The sequence below is a fragment of the Cynocephalus volans genome, chromosome 10, assembly GCF_027409185.1.
Source record: "Cynocephalus volans isolate mCynVol1 chromosome 10, mCynVol1.pri, whole genome shotgun sequence".
NCBI classification, from domain to species: domain Eukaryota; kingdom Metazoa; phylum Chordata; class Mammalia; order Dermoptera; family Cynocephalidae; genus Cynocephalus; species Cynocephalus volans.
Genome location: NC_084469.1, coordinates 8,049,560 through 8,071,323, shown reverse-complemented (window position 1 = coordinate 8,071,323; position 21,764 = coordinate 8,049,560). Strand labels below are relative to the sequence as shown.

The 21,764-nt window shown below is 50.3% G+C and overlaps 2 protein-coding genes across 3 annotated transcripts in view; one reads left to right on the top strand and one right to left on the bottom strand.

Annotated features, from left to right (window-relative positions):
* Positions 1-1,441, top strand: part of SPOP (speckle type BTB/POZ protein) — a 64,884-nt gene extending 63,443 nt beyond the window's left edge. For both annotated transcript variants that reach the window (XM_063109711.1, XM_063109710.1), the window contains one exon: positions 209-1,441. In XM_063109711.1, the coding sequence (XP_062965781.1) occupies positions 209-353 (145 nt within the window). In that variant the 3' untranslated portion in view covers positions 354-1,441. The remainder of the gene's footprint in view (positions 1-208) is intronic.
* Positions 1,442-18,268: 16,827 nt separating this feature from the next.
* NXPH3 (neurexophilin 3) lies at positions 18,269-21,381 on the bottom strand. The gene is made up of 2 exons (XM_063113155.1): positions 21,328-21,381; positions 18,269-18,973 (listed from the first exon to the last, which is right to left on the bottom strand). Exons 1-2 carry the CDS (start codon positions 21,379-21,381, stop codon positions 18,269-18,271), a joined length of 759 nt encoding a protein of 252 aa, XP_062969225.1.
* Positions 21,382-21,764: the final 383 nt, after the last annotated feature.

The window sequence follows — 21,764 nt, the reverse complement described above, 5'->3', positions numbered from 1 at the left end:
GGTTTTCAGCATTACAACAGCTACTACCTGGTCACCAGTCTGCATATTGTCTAACAAGCAAATTCTCATGGATATTAAGGGTTCAGTTTGAGTGTTTCTTGCATTGATACTCTTTACACCAGACTGGGAAAATAGGCTGTCTACGTGGCTGTTCAGTCCATCTTTTGCTCAAGCCCTTTGGTAACTCAGTTCTCCGCGTTTCTCCTAGTCATGCTTCGGATGTCTTGGAGACCTCTGGGTGGAAGTCAATGGTGGTGTCACATCCCCACTTGGTGGCTGAGGCATACCGCTCTCTGGCTTCAGCACAGTGCCCTTTTCTGGGACCCCCACGCAAACGCCTGAAGCAATCCTAAGATCCTGCCTGCTGTAAGACTTCGTTTATTTTCCAGAAGCAGCAGCCACTGTTGCTGCCAGTGACCACCAGGTAGACAGCGCAATCTGTGGAGCTTTTACTCTGTTGTGGGGGGAAAAGACTGCATCGTGGCCCCAGACTTTTAAAACAGCACTCAATAACTTGGGGAAAGTGGGGGGAGGGAAGGGCCCGGGGCCCAGAGCTATTCAACCTAATGAAAACCCTGTTGCTGCGTCACTGTGTTCCCTTTGGCCTGGCCGAGTTTGATACTGTGGGGACTCAGTTTAGGCGCTGGCCCCGAGGACATCGCAGCGTGGTACTTCGGAGAAACCTGTTTGCATCTGACTGAGCAGAACAAATCGTCAGGTGCCTGGAGCAAAAAGGAAAAAAAGGACATTTAGTTTTAAGAAAGGAAAGAAAAGATTTTTGCAGAATTTCTCAAATCAGTTGTGGATTCCAGTAGTATTTATGTTGAGAGAAACAAATTTTAGTCCTTCCAACTGTGCTAAAACTTTGATATTTGTGAAATCTCTTCATCACCGTACAAGTATCAGAAGAGCTCTCTTGCTGTTAGCACTTATTGTTTGCAAGAACAGAATATATCCTTCTATCCTTTTATGAAAAACAACAAGTGAAGGCGAAAGGAGAAGGAGGTTATTTGATATGGAAGATGAGTATTCTGATGTGGTAGCTTTTGCAAAAAATCTTTATTGGTGTTGAAAACTGGAAAAGATAATTCATCCAGAATTCATACTATCTTGACAAGAACTATGGTTCTGTTTTTAGATATTGTGGAAAATGTTTTTTGGCATTTTTCTCTGGTTTTATTTCTCCTCCCTTCCCCTCTTTTCTAAAAAAACCCCCAAAATGAAAAACATACAAAACTGAACAAAAAGAAGAGAAAAGGAAATTTTATTATTAATGCTGTGTGAGAAAATCCCAGCCCAGATTGCTCAGCTGTTTGCACCTGACTTGCCGCCTGCATAGGAGCCAGTCCTGTTCCTTCTGATTAGCCCCTCTTCCTACAGGGGAGAACTTCCAAATGTTAATTTTTTTCTTTTTGAAAATATAAATAATTACTATTTTGTACTGTGTGGCATCTCTGGTCTTTTGTTTCACTCACCTGGCTTGTCTCTTGGGTCTGAGTTCCTTACTTAAGGGATTTTGAAGGCCTAGTTTGATCCTTCAGCTTGCAGAGATTATGTTTGAAATGTCTAATAAGCAGCAGGGATTTATTGAGTCTATGTAATCTCAAGTTTCCTTTGTGAGGTATCAGCATCTGCCAGTCTCTTGTCCTTCATAAGTATCTCACAGTCCACATCCTAACAAGGGATCAGGCCCCTACCTCTGCCAAGGCAAGTAATGGTAGTGGGCTTTTCTGCACCATGTATGTTTTAAGACCTAATCCCCAATTTCTCTTCTCCTAACTAAATATAAAAAGATCCAGGGGATATGAATGTGCATATTAAATAAAGGGAAGTTATTGTCTCTGACTGGTTCTGTCATTGACTTGATGTGTTTCCAGAAAAGTTAATGTGTGAATTCTGAGTGAGTTCACAAGAATGCTCTGGGGCTCCCCATCTGCCTTTTTCATAGCCCTGTTAGATAGGACAGTGGGATACACTGGAAAATGCGTTGGTCATTTGGCCAAGCTGTGTATTATTTGAATTTAGATGGAACCTCAACCTAATTTACTTTGCATTTCCCTTCAGATTGCTTTTGCATGCTGTCCAGTTTTTATCTATCTCACTGCCCCTAGAATGGATAGACATGATCTACTATTAATACAATCAATTTTAGAAACTACTCCATTTACTTCCCAATTTCTTCTGAGTGTCACCTAGTGAGGAGGTGCCCAGTTCTTCATGTGCTGACTGCTATCCTCTGTCTCCTCGGTTCTAGCTTTCCAGATCATCACACAGATCCAGGGTTCGGGGCAGACACAAAGTCCACCCATATTGTCTCTCAGGTAACTGTGTTTGCTCCACAGTTGTCATTGTCAGACCACCTTCATATACATTATCTCGTATGAACTTCCCCACGACTTGATGAGATTGGTGGGACAGGTGATAGATACAGCATCTTCCCATCTTATAGATGAGAAAAGTTGAAATGCAGAGAAGGGACATTCCTAAGATCACACAACTACTGGGTGCCAGATCTTCTGACGTAGTATCCTAAAGATTATGTAATTAATTGGAAGGAGGTCCATTTCTGAAATGTTTAGGTACAGACTCAGAAGTGAACCTTCTTTACTGCGGGAATAGCAAGAACAAAGCTCTGGAAAAGTGCCTCCGTCTGCCTGTTCTTCAGAGATTCCAGGAAGACATCAGGCTTCAAATAAATTTGCTTTCCTCTTCAGTCACAGACAGCTGTGGATTGGGGGCTGGTGGGTTCAGGGAATATGCCTTCAGGAGGGTATTAGTCCTGGCACCTAGCTGCTGGCAGGATGAAGGTCTCTTCTGGGATTTTCGATATTTATGTAATTTCTAACATGGGCTTTACTGTGGGTACAAGGCTGTTAGAATTTCGGGTACAGGTGAAGATGTTCGATGGTTCTCCTATCATTATTATATTATTCCTGGACATGTTTGTTTTTGTTTTAAATGATACAGTTGAAGCCATCTGGTTATGACAACATCAGAGCCCCAGCATACTGTTCATAAACCTCCCACTGCCACCATGCCCTCCCTTAGCTCCCTCACATCTGAAATTTAATTCAAGTTAACTCCACAATCTGGGGCATGTGCTGTCACTGCAGAGATGTCCGTGCCAGTGGAACAGTTGGAGATTGCAATTCCACAAGGATATGGCTTATTTATCAAAACAATATTTCAGGCAAGTAGTTTCACAGAACCTTTGGAGTTGCAGTTTCAGGTCTAAATAGAGTATCTGGCATCATCCCCAGTGCCCCTCCTCCCCTTTGGTCAGGCCCTTATATATCTGGCCGTCCGTGAAAAAATATTCCTATTCCCTATATGGAGATTAAACCTCTCTGCCTTGTTATTAGACATCTTGAACACCTTTATGGGTTTTAACAATTCGAATAAGAGATGCCCCTCTTTTCCTTTTCATCGGTAAGGCTGAAGGCCTTTTAGGTCCTAAAGAGTTTCCTCTTCTTTTTCTTTTTCTTTTTTTTTTTTAATTCCAGCCGGAGACATCAAGATCCTTTCTTAGACCAAATCTCTGGCTTGACCACCATTCTGCACATAATCATTTTAAAATCTGGTTTAAACCTATAGTGGGATCTCCATATTGTATGAATCTGTGCAGATGAAAGGAAACAGCTTGTATGTTTATGAGCATAACAACAAACGGTGGGGGACTTGAACTCTACTTTGAAACTGGCTATTGCTTTCTTCTGTCTCTTTAACTCCCATAAAAGAACAACTAAGTCCCCCCAACATGACTGTATTGGGTTTCTTTGGTTTATCTTTGTCAAAGGCAAGTTCTTGGCTGGAGCCCAACCTTATTTTCCACAACTAATTATCTTTTTAATCTGCCTGGGCCCTGTGTGTTTCCTTTATCCCATGACTTTTCCATGAACTCTGCCCTAGATCATTTAAATTCTTTTCTAATGGCTTGCTGACTAATCTAACATTCAGGTGAGTATCATTGGACTGCTCTTTCTATATGTAAATGTGCAAGGTGGATGTGTTTTCCCCCCTTTTAATTTCAGAGGTGACCATGCCATATTGGGGCCTTTGACCCAATAGGTGGACACCTCATGGAGACAGCGAGAAAGCAAATGTCAGACAATCGGTATTTGGGATAATGAGCTGAGAGAACCAGAAGCTTTGACCTACAGATGAGAGCAGAAACTTGAATGTTTGCCGCTGACTGATGGGATCTTCCTGCTGCTCGGCCATTAGCAGGATGATCACTCCCCCTCTGTCAGTCCTATAATGCCAGAGTAGAAAATGGCATCTGGAATACTGTTAGGTTCTGATTTCTGCAGCTCTAGGGAAAAAAAGAATTTAAGACTTGAAGGAATTCAGTACAAGTAACAGAAATGATTAAAGAGTTGAAGGGCATCAACTCTAGTGGAAGAACATTATGAATATAAAATATGCAGAACTCGAATATGGGAATGTAGTACCAGTACCTGCGGTTTACAGATCTCGAAGGCCCTGAACACTTGAGGGCTTATCTCATGCAGCTTCCATTCATTCCAATTGTGTAACTTGGGAATGTGGTGATGTGACTTTCTCAAGGTCTCTCAGTCTGGCTGTGAGCCAAGAAACAAAAGAAAGCAAAGGAATAGCTTTGGGGCTTAGGACCAAGGACCAAGGAGAAGACGAACATCCAAGAGTTTGCCTGGTGGTAAAGTGGACACATGTCATAATGCCCAGTTGAAATGGGGAGACCTTTAGCCCTCTCAAGACTCTTATTAAAGTTTTGCTCTTGACAAATTGAAGGAAAAAAGAAGGTGTACCATGTGGTTCACTTTCATGTCTGAGAAAACGCATCCAGGGAAGTGAGATGACATGCTCAAGGTCACAGAAGTTAAAACTCAGGCCACCGATTGAGCAAACCATTGCTGAGCACCTAGGAGGTCCCAGACATTGTGCTAGGCTAGGCCTGGGTGAGAGGGTCGAATTTCTGCTCTGCTATTTTAGTCTCACGGAGGAGGCAAGAAGAAACCAAGGAGGCCACAGAACTGAAAACTGAAAAAAAAAAACTGTTGAACTTAACAGTAAAAAGGAGTCAATGATTACCTTAGAGCAGTTTTGATCAAATGGAGGCAGAAGCCAAGACGGATGAGAGGAGGTAAACAAACATAGGTTGAGCGTAAGCTACTCTTTCCAGAAGTTTGGCAGAGAGAGAGGAAGGGAATCTCTTCTACTCTTAAGAATTTATATCTCAATCTAGTCAGTGAGCACATTCATTTTTGTCTAGAAGTAATAGTGTACAGGTTGTTTCATAAATTATGGGCACTTGAGTAATATTTGTAATGAAAATCATGTTTGTAAGTAATAATAGCTTCAAGTTGAGAAAGAAAACAATCATCTTCAACCCTTGCACAATTTTGAGAATGATTTCCTAAAGATGTGTCTTTATACTTCTGTAATCTATCCATCTTCCAAGTAAAAGTGTGCTTCACACCTTAAAACGTCTTCATAAGCCAATGGTTTGCTTCAGTGGTATGCTAGTAAAGGTATAACATTCAGTTCCCAAACGTGTAAGTCCTGACGGTGTAAATAGTCCCACCATGGCTGATTTCAAATTACCAAGGTGACTTTACTGCATGCGGAGTTGGGAAGAGATGCGCAGCACACTGTGATCTAGTATCTCAGCCATGCAGATACCGTAGATGTAAATAACCTCAAGAGCGTAGACAATAAAATGTAAAATAATTAGGAATACATGAATTTTGAGTACTTATTACTTTTACTAATCATACATTAATACAATTTAATTTTTAATAATGGCTGTTTAACAAGCAGCTCTCAAAATTCCTGAAAATGTAACAGTGGGCTCTAGAAAGCTAGTGTGAACCAGCTCCAGCACAACCACTGGTGTGCTTTCAGATTTGTTCTCTGACGACTGGGTATCTTGTTATTTCCTGTTATCCCACAGCAGTTTAAGATGCATTTATTGGTTCATATCCCCCTACTGGCCAGCTGCCAAAAAATAGGATGTATTTATGTAGTTTAAGGGCAAAATGAAGCACTGTTTTTTAGAAATCTATAGATACATTGACACTGATACATGATCCAATCGTCACATCACACATTTTAATCTCTCTGAGTAAATTAACATTTTTATTTCTACCTCTTATCAGTATTGGAGGTGTGTATTTTATTGAAACACTAATGAAAAATAGGTGTCACCACTGATTGACAAGTTGTCCAGCACAATCTGTAGTTGTTCCAGGGGATTGTGGTCTCCGTAATGCATCCTTCCTGCCTGCATTATCTCTGAACAAAAGTTTTTTTTTTGTTTTTTTTTTTAAAGAAAAGGGCATTTGAGAGTGGTCAGCATGCCAATAGGTGATCCCCAGCTCTTCTAATCCCATCAAAGTTCAAGAATCTCTGTCTTGGTTTGGCCTTTTAAGAATGAGTTTTTACAGTCTTTTTTGTCTTCACTAATTGTTCATTTATTCATTCAATATACAATGTACCAAAGACAGTGCCAGTTTCTAGGGATACAACCATGAGTAAAACTAACTGCTCCTTGCCCTCATTGGAGCTTAGTTTCTAGTGGGGAGAGAGTATCCTTAATAGTCCCACAAATACATAATGTCAAACCGTAGTAAGTACCCTGAAGAAAATGTATAGGGCACCATGACAGCCTGTGAAAGGCTTCCCTAAGAAAACAGCTTTTGAAGGATGAGGAGCTGTCAACTTGGTAAAGCCAGGGACGTACATTCCACACGAAAGAAATTGCATCCATAAAGCCCTGAGGCAGGAGGGAGCTTGGTGTGTTCTAGAAGCCCAGAGAAGACTGGGTGGCTCAAGTGTGGAGAGGTGTGAGAGCCAGAGTGGTCTATGGCCATACCACCTTGAACGTACACGATTTTGTCAGCTAAGCAGGGCTGGTCCTGGTTAGTACTCAGATGGGACACTGCCTGGGAATATCAGGTGCTATAAGCTTTTTAAAATAATTAATTGATTAATTAATTTTAAAAAGCCAAATGTGCAGGCTTCAGAGGTCACATTTAAGATTTAGGAATTTATGCTAAGAGCAATAGGAAAACTTTGCAGGAGTTTTAGGCAGGAGAGGATGGTGATATTTGCATTTTAATAAGATATCCTGCTAGAGTATAGAAAAGATTGGGAATGGGGGTGGAAGAAGGCAAGAGATAATGGAACTTGAAGTAGGGAGGTGGCAAAGCTGGAGAAGAGTAGGTTTATTTGAGAGATTTAGGAGGCAAATTGGCAAACTCAGTGAATTGAATGGAGTAAGGATGAAGAGATTTCTGGCTTGTGTGACTAGAAGGATTCACGAGAATAGAGACCAATGGGAAGATAAACAAGCTTGAGGGAAATGAGATCATTAATTTTATTTTACGTGTTGATTACGAGATGCCTTGAGAAGTTCAAATGGAGGAATCACATGGGCTGCTGAAATTATGAGCCTATAACTCAGAAGAGAGGTTGCAACTGGGGTGATGGTTTTGGGAGGTACTGGTATGTAGGTGTCATTGAAGGCTTGAGGTGTGTTAAATCACCGAGGAGCAGTATAGGGTGAGGAGAGAAGGGAGCCCAGGACTAAACCTTAAGGAATTCTTCAGTTTAAAGGCCATTTAAGGAAGATCTGCCACAGAGGAGAAGTGGCCAGAGATCTATAGAAAGAAAATATAAAGTTGAGAGAACAAAGACAAAAAAGTGTTAAGAGTGTCAAATGCTATTGAATAAGAGAGAGTCAAAAAATACCCTTTGGAGTTAGCAACATGGAAGTCATTGGTGACCTTAGCCAAGGCCATTTCAGGGAAGGGATCCCGATTGGGGTGAGATAAGGAGTGGGTGTGAGGCGAGGAACTGGAGACAGAGTATAGGCAAGACTGAGGTATGGCTGTGCAGGGAAGGAAAAGTCAGGACATTAACTGGAGGAAGAAAATGGGGGTGGGGGTGAAGTTCTGTAGGATGCAAGAGACATGAGCATGTTTAAGGCTGATGGAAAGGATCGAGTAGAGAGGAAGCACGCAGTTAAAGCTCCAAGGTCCAGTAAAGGGAATAATCTACACTGCGAGGTTCTGAGAGTGCTGGGAGAAGGTGGGTGGGTGGGCTTAGGTAGGAAGAGGAGGGACGACTCACTCCTCTATCTGGGTATAAGGAGAGGAGAGTCTTGCAGAAGCGAGTGGGTTTGTCTGATAGCGGGAAGTTGAGCAAGTTTGTATCTGGAGACATGTCCTCATATGTTTTCAGTGTTAAGTAGAAATAAGGTCAGTGGCTGAGAACTCCTGAGAGAGAGTGGGGGGTTGGAGGCCGATCTGAACTAGCTGTAGAGGAGTTGGTAAGAGTGCAGGCAGCCCTGAGGGGCCAGCCAAGACTGGTGTTTGAAGAGCACAGCATTTGGAGTCCAGGAGCCTGATTGTCATGTCCTGCCACCGTTGATGATCCACGCCAGAGTACTGGCTTGGGTAAGCCTTAATTTTCTCATCTATAAAATGGGTATATCTCACAGAGTTCTCATGGAAATCAATGAGAAAACACATGGCACATCCTTAACACAGGACCTGGCATTGCATAAAGGCCCCAGAGAGGTAAACTGCTACTATGTTATTGTAATTGCTATGTAATTATTGTTTTTCTAACCTAAGCCATATGTGGCCTTTTGAGTACACTTCTTTTTAGGATTTGTTGGGTTGGAATATAAATCTGTGATGAGACACTGAAATGGGCACCTTTGTGAGTGTGGGGATCTTCTGAAGCAGGAATCACTCTGGAAAAAGCATCCTGAGTAGACTGGCTAGCCTGGTATCCGACGAGGCTCTGGGTGTCTCATCTGTTGTGATATGTAGAGGAGGAAGAGTCCACAGAGGTCCTGGAGAGAGTCAGGCCGCGCCCAGTCTCTCAGTCATCTGGAAATCACTCTTTCATTTTTCATTTATGATCTTCACTGTTGTCATTCTTATAATCTCCGAAAGTTAGGAAACTAGGCATTCCAGAGAGGAAGTAAGAGCAGGACAGAAGCACTTTGGATTGTAGGTGTAAACATAAGAGTTGGGGAGAAGTAACTTGGGACCCAGGAGCCCTGCTTCTTGGGCTGTTGCTGCTTTCCGAGTGACCAGGGAAAGATGGATACATACCTGCTGAATCAAACCCATCTCTACACACTCGTCCTTCCTTTGCTGCTTTTCTTTTTTCCTTCCTTCCTTTTCCGCCCCCTGTTCTTCTCTCCTTCTGGAGCATGGAACCTTCCATTTATTTCTCCCCTGTTTTCCTAGACATTTCTTTCCCGGTCTCCAGTCCCACTCACTGGAGTGACATCTTGAGCCTGATCCTGCCACATTAAAAAAAAAAAAAAAAAAAAAAAAAAAACCCCGCCTACAACGAGCCCTCCAGTTCTAATCTCTGCTGAGATGTGGCAGATGGCAGAGCCTGACTGAGCGGCAGCAGGCCCCTCCCGTCCCTGGCCTGGGAGCTGCCAAGACTGGTAAACGGGGCATTTAGATGCCTTTCCTCACTCTTACCTTCCATCTACCCCTGTTTACCCAAACTGGGGTTGTTGTCATCTACTGCCCATGAAGCCTGGCAGAGTCTAGCTGCCTCTTCACCTATGTCTCTTCCCTTCTCTTTCTCCCTGTCCCTGTGAAAGGTAGCACGATAGAAACTGAGGTCAGTGTTTGTGAGTCAGGTTTACTGACCAGGACTTGTGTGTGCCCTGTTCACTTGGCGCTTCTCAAATTGTGAAAGAAGTGGGTCATGCAAGGCCCCGTCTTTAGGGAACTCCTCATGTGGCAGAACAGACATGGTCCTCACCCTCCAGAGTACAGTCCAGGACAGGGACACATTTCACACACCCATTCACAGAGGTCCCAGCTGATGGGAGGCCATCCAAGCTGATGAGAAACTGCTGTCGGGTGGAGGTGAGGAAGAAGGGGGTGGAGGGAGGGAGAGAGGTTTCTTCGTGGGGCAGCACAGTGGGACGAGGGCTCAGGGCAAGGTAAGGCAGGAGGGCGCCCTGGGCCTGGAGAGTGCATTTGGCTGGTTGCTCTCTGTGCTTCTAAATAAAGACCCTTTGGCCACCTGCCTTCTCTGAGCTTTGTGTTATGTTTACAGGTAGAGGTCCAGAGGGTAGTACACAGATGAAACTGCTCGATGCACCTGAGGGGCTTCTGGAGCGATGCACAAGTGGGATTTTGGGCCCAAGGAGCAGTAGGAATTCAAATGTTTCTTGGACAGAATCAAAGAAAACAAAAGTAGATTCCTCTTTATAAATGTTGTCTTTTGTAGACAGACTTCTGACCTTCCCTAGGGGTTTTTTCCTGCATATCCTTCCTGCAGCAAGGAATGATAGTGCCCACGGCCATTCTCCCTACCTCCCACCCAGGCTTGGCCAGGAGCAGGAGGGCTATGATGTGGGGCTGTGATCCAGGTAACTTATCCTGGGCACTGCCAGTGTGCCAAACACAGCTCCAACTAATTCACAGGTCCCAACTCACAACAGCTCTGAGAGGTAGAGATCATCCCCACTTTACAGATGGGGAAATTGAGATGCACAGATATTCAGTAACTTGCCCAACGTGTACAGTTAAGAAGTAGCAGAGCAAGGATCGGAATGCAGCAACTTGGCTCCAGCATCTGTGCTCTCGACTGCTGCTCCTGCCCTGAAAAAAAAGAGAAACCAGCCCTTTCTCCTTCTCTGGGATGCCCATGAGCAGTCACCTGACACTGACCTGGTGCTCACCATTGACAGAGCCAGTTTGTCCCTCATAGTAGCCATGTTAGCAGGCAGGGGAAGAATTGCCATGTGAGGCCCAGAGAGGCGAGGTGACTAGATCAGGGTCCCATGGCAAGACTCAGGCCCCACTTTCCCAATACATTATGGCTGGGCATGGCCTTGCCTTCACCCCAAGGTGAGGGGAGCCTAGGCTCCCCAGGACCAAGTAGGCCATCCTCTGTCAAGCCATGAAGGAGATCCGTGGTGAGGAAGCCTGCTATTGGGAAGAGAAGTTACTGGGATGGGAGCCAGAAGGCCTTGGCTTTTCCTATGTCTAAGTGACTCAGGGTGATACGCTGCCACTCACTGTGACCCAGGAGGTAAGCTGAGTCACTGAAGACCTTCCTAGAGAAGACGGCACACAGTATCAGGGACAGGTGGGAGGAGGGGTCGCTGCCCTCACCCTTCCTGATCCACCTGCTCCTCTAGCCAGGAGGGCCTGGAAACACTAGAGTGCTATCTGCGAAGCAGCCTGCCTTCCTGTGGCGACTTCCTCTCCCACACGGCGGCATGAAGGCTGCGATCACGCCTCAGCACACTGTCCAATGGGGCATGGCAGGGATGGTGGCCCATGCAGAATTTGATGTGCCAGGACACCTGCGTTAAGGTGGCTCATTAACTACACCTCAGAGGAAGTGCCATCCTGCTTTTGGGAAGTCTGCAGAACAATGACAGGGGGCACACAGCCCCTGCCCTCAAGGAGTCTACAGTCTGAGGGGGAAGACAGCTCCTGTTTCCAGTCTCTATTAGTCTAGAGGAGACATGCACATTTCCTGCTCTGAGAGTCCCCAAATTGGCAGGTACACAGCTAGCTCCCCAGATACAACCTGAGTCAAGAGATAGGAGCAGGCCCTTTCTTCAGAGGCTATAGATGTTAGGAGAGAACAGAGGAAGAAAGACAGGGGAGTTGAGGGAGGATTCTGGAAAGAGAGGAAGGTGGTGAGAAGGGTGGGGGCACAAAGAGCTAGGTATTGGGGGGCTTGTTTAACAAAGCAAAATACAGACCCCCTTGGTTTTATTTGGAAGGAGAATCTTTGAAGTGTGAAAAGGCTGGGCCTTGTGATTCCACCTTTTTCCCCCTTGAGTTTCTCTTTCCTCTTGGGGTTTCTTGCCCCAATTCCAGCCACTGACATCACACTGACTCCAATAGAACATTTCTCTTCAAGGCTATGGCTCAAGTGTAAACTGAAACCTCTTCCCCTGAATCTCTTGGCCCAGTGGAGACCAGCAGGGACTTTCAGAGACTTTAATAAACAGTATTTGTTGAATGAGTAAGTACTAAGGGGGAATATAAGGAGTATTAATGTATGAAGTCCACAAGGCTTAAAAATAGCCTGACTCAGGAATCTGGGTTTCTGAGTCTACCCTTGCCAAGGCTTGGCAGGCTCTGGCCTGGCCTGGAACTTCCTTCTGCCTTCACAGGGAGGAGCCAGTTGAGGCCTAGCACCACGGGAGTCCTTACTAGTACCCAAGAAACCATATGGCCCCTCTTCAGCCCACCTGTCACTCTCTTTTATCCCCCACCCATGTGAATGACACCTTGAGGAAAGACTCTGTGCACAGGGGCATGGCTTTCCTTTGGTGGATGGTGAGGTCATCCGGGAGAAATCCAAGCCCTGCCTTCTTCTACCCAGAGTGTTCTGGGCAGGGCCAGGGTCTCAGGATGGCTCGGACCTGACCTTAAACAGGCTGTGCTGGTCTCAGTGTAAACATAAAACCACCACTGACAGCTTCGGGCCCAAGAGCCTTGTACTCTGCTCCCAAGGGCCTGGTCTGTTCCACTCCCCACTTGGCTATACCCTGTAGACCACGCCAGAAGCCCAGGCCGCACTGGCTTTGTGCCTAACAGGGTGGGGGATGCCTCACAAACCTGGGATCCCTGAGTGCTGAAAGGGCAGCACTGCTCTACCCTGTCGACAGCACCGCTTCTATCACAGTCCCCTTCTGCACTGGATTTCCAAAGCTGTGTTGTTGCAGGTAATTAAAGGGTTTTAATTAAATTAGGATCCCATCTGGCTGGGATCAGTCAGGCCCTTAACGAGGATTGTATGTCACCAACATCAGAATGTGGATGGGGACTCAGATGTGTGGGGGCTGAATTTGGGGACTAAAGGTCTTTCAGACAGGGGTAGAGAGTCCTCCTGAGCCCCTTGGGGGCTCCCTGCAGTATAGCAAGAACTTGTTCCACCCCCCAAAATGGAGGCTATATGTCTAGTCACCAGAGCGGGGAAGAGGGGTCAGAGCTTTCCCAAATTCATACTTGCTGATGTGTTAGTAAAACCTCTCTGATGTGTGGCAAGGTACATAAGCATATCTCAGCTCTACAGATGAGCAAACTGAGCTCCACACAAGCGAAGTACTTAAATACCTCCACTGAATCAGGCAGAGCTAGAATTCACTGCTAGAAATGGACACCCAAAGCACAGTGGCCTAAATAAGGTAGAAACTAGGTTTTTCTCTCACACAGAAGTTGAAGATAGGCAGCCTAGGGGTGGTATAGTATTACTATCCCACAAAGTTTTTAAGGGCCAAGACTTCTTCCAGCTCACAGCCCTGCCACTTCAAAAGTGTGGCTCTTATCTCCATGGTCTAAGATGGCAGCTAGAGCTTCAGCAATCACATACATATTCCAGGCAGCAGGATGAAGGATGGAACAAAGAAGGGGCAAAGGGGGACATCAACTATCTTTAAGATTTCTGGAAGTTGCCATATAACCCTTTGGTTTAAATGTCACCAGCCAGATCTCAGTCACATGGCCACATCGAGGTGCAAGGGAGGCAGAGAAATGTAGTATTTATTTCAGGCAGCCATGTTCCCAGCTAAAAACTGAGGATCCCATTACTATGAAGAAAGTGGAAATGGATATTATGGGACAATTAGCAATCCTTGCCATATGTATCATGGGACAAAACCAGGACAGGAAGCCTGATCCTTTCACTTCCTCAACCTAGGAACAAGGCTAAAGTTAACCTAAACTCATCTCAAAAAGAGAGGAGGAAATGACATTTGTTGAAAAATTCATTTAATTTTCCCAACAATGCTCCAAAGCAAGTAGAGCCCTAGTTTTTCATATAAGGAGGCTCTGGGAGATTATGTCATTTGTCCAAGGCTAATAAGTTACAGACCAGGATGAGGACCCAGATATAGCTTCCTACAGCAAGCATGTTGCCAGTTCTAGCCTCTGTAGTCTGGGAGGAGCTAGTTTGTCCCTTGGGACCAGCTAACCAAGTGGCCCTGAGAAGAGGCACTGGGAGGCCTTGAACTAGGCATCCTTTGCTTGAATTATTATCAGGTCAGCCTTTGAGCTTGGCAGGCCAACAGGAAAACAGGGTCCCCATGGAACCAGAACCCAGCCCCTGAGTGGTGAGTGCCAGGTCCCCTCTGGCATTTGTGTCTTGGTGATGGTGTCAGCTGCCACTCTAGGACTTTGGCATAATTGGCAGGTGCCACCCCCACTCAATCTTGCCTCTGCCTGGTAGGGATGGTGGTGCTTCTCCTCACCTGTCACCCTAGCCCCTGGTTCTCCTCGAAGTGCCACAGGACTCAGACTCTTCGGAAGTAACATTTCTCTCTCCCACTCCCAGCCATGACATTGGATCACTTCCCGACACAGAGTGGCTGGTTCATTATGTCTCCCACAACCCCCCACTTGATGATCCAAGTCCCAGGTCACCCCCTGACCTTCAGTTGCCTCCTCCCCCATAAATCATCCTTCCCCCAGCTCCCCTACCCGCCCACCCACCTCATTGCATCTCTGAGCAATGGGCCTCACCACAGGAGTCTGCCACATGCAAGGTCACCAGCATTCCTGCCAAGGATGGGGAAGGGGGTGACTCAGTTCCCGCTTGCTCATCCCGGGGAAGGAGAACAGGGGGGAGGGAGGCGGGAGGAGAAGGCCAGACACCCATTCACTTTTGCCTTAAGCGTCACCAAGACCTCACGTGTGTTCCCTCTCATGAGCTTCACAGACTGCGGGGAAGATTCACCCCATTAGAGGTGGGAATGCTGCGGCCAGACTGCACCTTTGTGCAAAGCTAAAGGGCAGAGTCAGCCTCCAGGTGTTCGGAGGCTTAGAAAAGAGCAATCTGTTCTCCCTTCATCCACACTACAGTTCTTGTCCTCTGGCTGACTCCAGTCTGAAGGGCCACCCAGCCCCTGCCCTCAGAGAGTCCTCAGTCTGATGAGGGAGGCACAGATCTGACCTCAGGGCCTCCCCAGTCTGATGAGGGAGGCACAGACCCCGGCCCCAGCACTCCCCAGTCTGATGGAGAAATACAAGCCCTGTCCTCAAAGAGCCTTAAGAGCACCCATTTCGGCAGGCTTGTTCCAGAGACTCCACTGTGATGGAGTGGTGGGGGCAGGGGGCTGGGGTGAAAGAGAACCTGGGCCTTTTCTCTAGGCGGGAGAGGCAGCACAGCTCCCTCCAGAGGAATCTGCTCTCAGGTTTGGCAAGAGTGGGAGGTCGGAGCACTTCGTGGTGACTAGGGGTTCTTCTTCCTGGGAGATGCCATAGACATTGCTCACCAAGGGGGCAGAGGTGGGCACCTTCTTAGCCAGAGGAAGGTGGATGGATCCCTCACCTTTGTGAGGACCAAGGGGGCACAGAATGTACCTGGCTAGAAGAGTAGGAACCAGACGGCTTACTCCAAAGAATTAAGATTTGGAAGAAAATCTGTTAGCAAAATCCTAGCCGAGAAGAACAGCCAGGTTACTGGGAAAGGAAGCAAAGGGGGAATGAGGCGACAGAGTGTGCATGAGGGTAAAATGAAGTTATTAAAATGAACCCACCCCCTGTGCAGGCAAAACTGTGTGCCAGGCAGGCCGGGCCTTCCAGCTGTCGGCAGCATCTGGCTCTCCACAAGAGGAGAGGAGCAGGACGGGGGTGGGTCAGAGTGTCCCCAGGTCCTGCTCAGGGTTCAGCCAGGCCAGTAGGGGAGGGGGCCCAGGCCACCCACCCACGGCTCCCTCCTGTCTTCTTCCAGTTGCCACAGTGCTGTGGGAGGTGCGCCTGGATGGCGTCTGGTGGGTGTCGCAGGTGGGAGAACACTGCAGATTCCAGCAGCTGCACGCCTCCCATGGCAGGGCTCAAGCCCCTGGGCCTCTCTGAACTCCGAGCACCTGTCCCAGCGTTGGGAGGCAGAGAGTGGCACGGGGGGTTGGGAAGGGCCGTGTGTCTTAATTCTCTGCTCAGGAGAGATGGCCCCAGGAAGCACGGTGCTGGGGAAAGAAGCTGGGATAGGAGCATAAGGTCAGGTCACTTGCCCTTTCTGGTCGAACTGCTACAATGTGGCTTCTAAGCCTTGCCTGGCTCCATGCTGCAATGTGTGAGGGGAACTGGTCCCTGCTGAGCAGTGTGGGCTGGTGCTAAAGACAGGGTGGCAAGGCTGGCTTACCCTCCCGCTAATCTCCTCGCTGCAGCTATATAGCCAAAAGGGACCCAGGAGACCTGCGTGCTGCCCTCCCTTGAGAACAGACGTAGAATGACCTCCAGAGAGGGCACTGTGATCTTGGTAGTGCTTCAGACTTCCCCTCATTGAGCCCCGAAGGGCCCAACTAACTCCCTGACAAGGTGCCACCTGCAGCCACCCATTCTGAGCCCCTTCTATGGGCTGGGGGACAACGGCTGTTTTCAGGCTCCCTGTGTCCCCACTCCACCCCAACCTGTTCCTACACTAGCATGTCGCCAGATTGAAAATCCAATACCTCAGATTCTCTGAAAGGACCCTTCCCCAGGAGAAGCAGATGAAGATTACAGTTGGGAGAGTGCATCAGAGGTGTCTCCTCATCCTCCGGAGCCAGAGCCAGAAAGGAACTTAGTCATTTGAGCAGTTCCCAAAGCGTGGTCCCTGGACCAGCAGAACCAGCATCTACCTGGGCACTCATTAGATCTGCAGATTCTTAGGCCCCACCCAGACCTCTGAATCAGGAACTCTGGGGTAGGGCCTATAGCTCTGTGTTTTAATAAACCTTCTAGGTGATTCAAATGCCCACTCAAATTTGAGAGCCACCGGGCTGGGCAAGCCCCTCATGATATAGAGGAGGAAACTGAAAGAGAGCCAGAGAGAACGGACTTGGCCAGGGCCACACAGAAAACAAGGACAGAGCTAGGACCCCACTGGTCTCTGGCCACTACCCCCATGGGGCCTACCCAGATGGCAATTCAGGGAGGGCAACAGGGGCCCCTCCTACCTACTCACTCTTCCTCCCCAGGCTGCCTTGCAGATGCCACCGCCACCCCTACGAGCACCAGGCACAGGGTGTTTGCTCAGGTTTCCTGGTGCTGGATCTGCTGGCCTGGAAAGGGGGCTGAAGAGGGAAGCCTGATGCTGGCTGTCAGAGACTGCAGCTCTGGTCTCCAGCAAATATCCTGCTGCCATCTGAGAAGTGTTGGCTGGACCGAGGGGCACCCGGGGCCCCCTCCCCTGGACAACTCAGAATCCAGCGCCCTGGGGAAAGCTTTATTCCCTGCTCCAAGAACAAGATTCTGCACACAGAAGTCGGCAATCAGGTGATTTCACAAGACTTCCCTCCCCTCCCCCCGCCCACAGACAGACACTAGGGACAGGTCCAGTGCGCCCTCCAGTCTTGTTGGGCTTGGTAGTACTCACGCTGCCCCACGCTGCTGCTGGCCCCACGGGCCGTGAGGGAGGCACCATCCCAATCTGGGAGAGCCCCAGTCTGACAGGCGAGGCTGACTACTGAGGGGCCACTTGCTCGGACAAAGAAGCTCCCAGAGGAGCCAGCAGGGGAGTGGGGTGGAGGAGGGACACCTGGCACATCTACGGCCTTGGTGCTGGGAGGACCACCATTGTCCTGTCTCAACTTAAGGACAGTGTGCCATCAGCAGGAGGGTGGCTAGGAGTGGAGAGTGCTGGCAGGAGAGGCGAGTCTGGAAAGGGGTAGCCTGTCTGGAGACAGATGGTCTATGTGTCCAGAGGTCAATGACCCCAAGGGTCACCACATCACCCTCATGCCATGCTCAGCGCAGGACAAGGGGCTCAGAACTACCCACTGGGCTGGGCTGGCGAGCTCCTTCTGCCCTGTCCCATCCCACCCCACTGCTGGCCCCAGGAAGCCCTGTCTTAGCCATCCATCCCAAGTTGACTACTTGTGTCCACACTGATAACACCCCCTCTCCCTGTTGCTGTCCTCTCTCAGCATGGCAGAGGCTTAGGTTCCTCTCCATGGCTTGATTTGGGGCCATACTAGACTGCCTGCCCAGGGACCTTGGGGACAGCATCTGTCTGTGGCTCAGTGGGAAAGCCCTGTGAGGCTGCACAGGGAGCCCACTCCTCCCACAGTGCTCCTGTGTCCTGGTGGCTCCACAGCCTCAGGTTAGGGCCAGCACTTGGGATCCCTTCCCTGCCACTTGAGACTTGGCCCTGCCCTACTTGGCATCTCCTCTCTTCCACCCCCCTCCCTGCCAGAGGCCCATCCCCTTCCCTGCCCAGTATCCAGACAGATGGCCTCCTGCATGGGCAGGCCTGTCCTTCCAGCCCTGGCCTGGCCTCTGTGACCTGCCCAGGGTCACCCAGAGGGGTAGTAGGGGGTATCGCTATGGTAGTTGTAATCTGGGCACACCTTCTGGACCAGCCGGTAGTCTGTGCTGTAGAAGGCGATGTAGACGCAGACGACTTTAAAGGGCTGGGAGCAGCTCCAGGTGGCCGAGCTCTGAGCGTGGTCTCGGGAGCAGGTCTTGGCTGGGTCGTGCGTGCAGAGTGAGGTCCGGCGGCCCCGTTCTACCTTCTCCCACTCCATCCGGCAGTTGAAGATTTTGGAGGCCTTGGCTTCGATGAAGATCTGCTGTTCCTGGTGGAACTCTACAGCTTTACTTGGGGGCACAAGGCTGATGGAGATGTTGCCCTGGCCAGTGGCGTTGTGTCGAAAGTGGACGCTGAAGGTCCCGTTGCCGTGGTCCACGATCTTCCCTGTGACAAGCAGGTTCAGGGCCACCGTCTTGATGTTGGAATAGAAGTCACCCCAGCCAAAGATTTTCTTCACCTTGGCTGAGGGTGAGGGGCTGTGGTTCAAGCGGTTGGGGGGCTGCCCAACGACCCCCCAAGCCTCCCCAGGTGGCGCCAGCAGCCCTAGGAGAGTGGAATTGACCATGGGGCGGGACTTGGGTGAGATGTGGCCCCGCTTCCGAGGCACCCGGGGCCGGGGCTGGCCCTCATGGTCATCACGCTCAGGATCCTCTGAGCCGGGGGGACCATCATCCTGTCCACAGATGACCTATGGAGGGAGTTGGAAGGACAGTGAGAGCTCTGTCCCTATAGGACCCAGGAGTTCTGCTCCACCATTTCCCACCACCAGCATCATCTCTGTCCCTGTCCCTTCCACTCTGACTTGGGGCTGAGGGGCCCCTGCATGTTGCTCACTTATATGGGGGGTCGGGTGTACCCCCTAGGTTATGTCATGGTCCTTTCTCATGTTCTGTCACTCGGGTCACCCCCATGTCCTCTTCTCCCCACTGTCCTGTCTGGCCACGATTCAAAGTCTGAAGGGTGGTCAAGAATTCTCTCCAGTGGACTGTGACAATAGGGACACAGCCCCTACCCTTAGGGACTCCCCAGTCTGATGGGGGAAACCCAGTTCCAGACCTTGGGAGAGCCCCATCTGATGGCAGAAGCGTCATCCCTGTGCTGACAGAGCCCTCAATCTGATAGGAAAGGTGCAGTCCCTGCCTCTGTGAAATTCCCAGGCTGATTGGGAAGGCATCATCTCTGCCCTTGAGAACCCTGAGTCAGATAGGGCTGGGAGATTCCCCACTTTGACAGGAGAGGTCCAGCACCTGCCTTTTGGGACTTACTAGTCTTTGGGTGAAACACCATTCCTACCCTGTGATGATTTCTACTCTCAGATGCAAAGAGAACCAACAAAAAATGGAATAAGCAGTGGAACCCAGTGACATTGTCTCTCAAGCACAAATGTAGTTTAGGTTTTCGCAGGACTAAGGAGAGAAGGGGAGTGAATGCCACACCCAGGATGGCCAAGGGTATGGAAAGCCAAAAGCTACTCTGATGATGACATGCCAAGATGTTACTTGCCTTCTGAGGTAGGAGCTCTTATTATTCCCATTTCACAGATGAGGACACCAGGACTCAGAGGTTACATCACTGCAAGACTAAGGTCAGGCAGGGTCAGCCCTCCTATTACACCACATACTCCTGGCCTCACAGACCAGATGTATCTTTTGAAAAGGGTTTTATCCAAGCCCCATTCCCACCCAGAATCTCCTGTAAGACTCTGCCAAGGCTCGTCCCACCCGGTGACAGGCCACGCCTGGGGAAGGAGCTGTGGGGAGGGCCAGCCTGAGCTTGAGCTCAGGGGCAGCTCTGGAGGGCATCAGGGAGTTTAGACGGTTTCCTGAGGGCAGCAGCCTGGTTGTGTGTTTACTCTGCTTTTGAAAGACAGTCCTCGCCCCTTGTGTCTGTGCCCCAGCATCAGGGGCACCAGCTCAGCTGGGCAGTATCTGGATCTGGTGGTGACCCCAGGAATAGGGGATGCCTGAGCAGCTGGAGACGGGAGAGCTCCAAAGGAGTTTGAGGTCCTCATGCCCCTTGTCTGGCCTCGGTGCCCACAGAAGTGTGCTGTGGCCGAGCCCTCTCTGCCCCACAGTCAGCGCTGACCTTGCCGGCCAGGCTCCAGGGATGGGGTAGAGGGACAGCCAGGAGGCGAGGATCCTGGGGCTGGGCTCAGGGCTGCGGACGTGTGCACTTGGCCCTGGGGGTTACAGCCGAATGGCTGGAGGATAGAGAAAGGGTCACAGGTGGGGCCGTGAGAAGGGAACGGCCCTTCCAACAGTAGAAGAGGGGTGGTGGCAAAGGGGGTTATGATTTTGAGGGAAGAGGCAGATCCAGATGTGGGGCTGAGGTTTCTCCACGACCGGATTGGGGCAGGCGTCGGCGGGCGCTGTTAAGCCCTGGGCTGGGGTCGGGGTGGGGTTCCCCGGCGTCCCGGACCACCGGGAAGCCGCGAGCCAGCGTACGGGGAGCGGGCTCGGGGCGCTGCGCTCAGCCGCCGCGAGCGCCCGGGGCGGGAGCCGCCTGCCCGGGTCCTGTGGGGCTCGGGCTGCGCGCGGCCGGGAGCGGAGAGGAAAACAACAGGCGGGGAGGGAGGGAGCTGGAGGGAAGGCTGGAGGGAGGGACGCGGGGCCGCCCCAGCCTGGACCGGCTGCGCGCCTGGGGGAGCCGGAGGTCGGGGGGAAAGCTACGCCCCCTGAGCCGGCAGGTCACCAGCTGCACAAACCACCACCCACCCACCGTCCTTCTGAGCGTCCCGGGGCGCCGGGAAGGGGTCGGGCAACCTCTGGCGACCCGGCTGCGAGCCTTTTCCCTAGTGCTCGTCGCACCTCCCGCCACCAGCCGCGGAGTGGGTGGGCCAGCCCAGCACCCTCTCCCCGCCCCTATTAACCCTTTCTGTCCAGTCTCCGGCCTCGGACCCGCCCCCTCCCCCAGCTTCCAGTCTTCTTCTCCATCCCTGGGATGTCGGGGGGAGGGAGAAAGTTTAAGGGCTCGGAAGCTTCCCGCGCGCTCCCCGGATCCTCGGCCCCCGCCCCTCCGCGCAGCTCCCCGCGGACCACTCACCAGATAGAGGCTGCCCTGCACTAGGAACGCGAAGCAGCAGCGAGTCAGTTGCATCTTCCTTCTCTGCCCTCGTCCGGCTTTCTCTCTTCTCCTTTCGGGGTCCCAGGCCTCTTCTTCCCCTTCCTGCTCCTTCAGGCGCGCCGTCCCATGCTCCAGTCCCCGGCGGCTCGCGGCCCTCCCCTCAGCCGGTCGCCCAGGACCGACCCCGCCCCCTTCGGTCCAGCTGTGCAGCCGCCGCCCCCCTCCCCTGCTCCAGCTGCGCGCGACGCGGCCCCCGCTCGAGGTCCCAGATGTGCGCCCCAAGCGCCTCGAAGGACCCCAGCTGCGCGGTGGCTCCGCCGCTCCAGATACCAGCTCGGCGCCCCCTCGGTTCCAGCGGCGCCGTTCTCGCCCAGATGTGCTGGGGACCTGCGCGCGCGCCCGTCCCTGGTGCTAAT

Excerpts from the sequence above, each read along its gene's own strand:
- NXPH3 (XM_063113155.1), bottom strand. The coding sequence starts at position 21,381 with ATGCAACTGACTCGCTGCTGCTTCGCGTTCCTAGTGCAGGGCAGCCTC. Across the intron at positions 18,974-21,327 it reads TGCAGGGCAGCCTCTATCTG|GTCATCTGTGGACAGGATGA; the intron begins GTGAGTGGTCCG and ends CTCCCTCCATAG.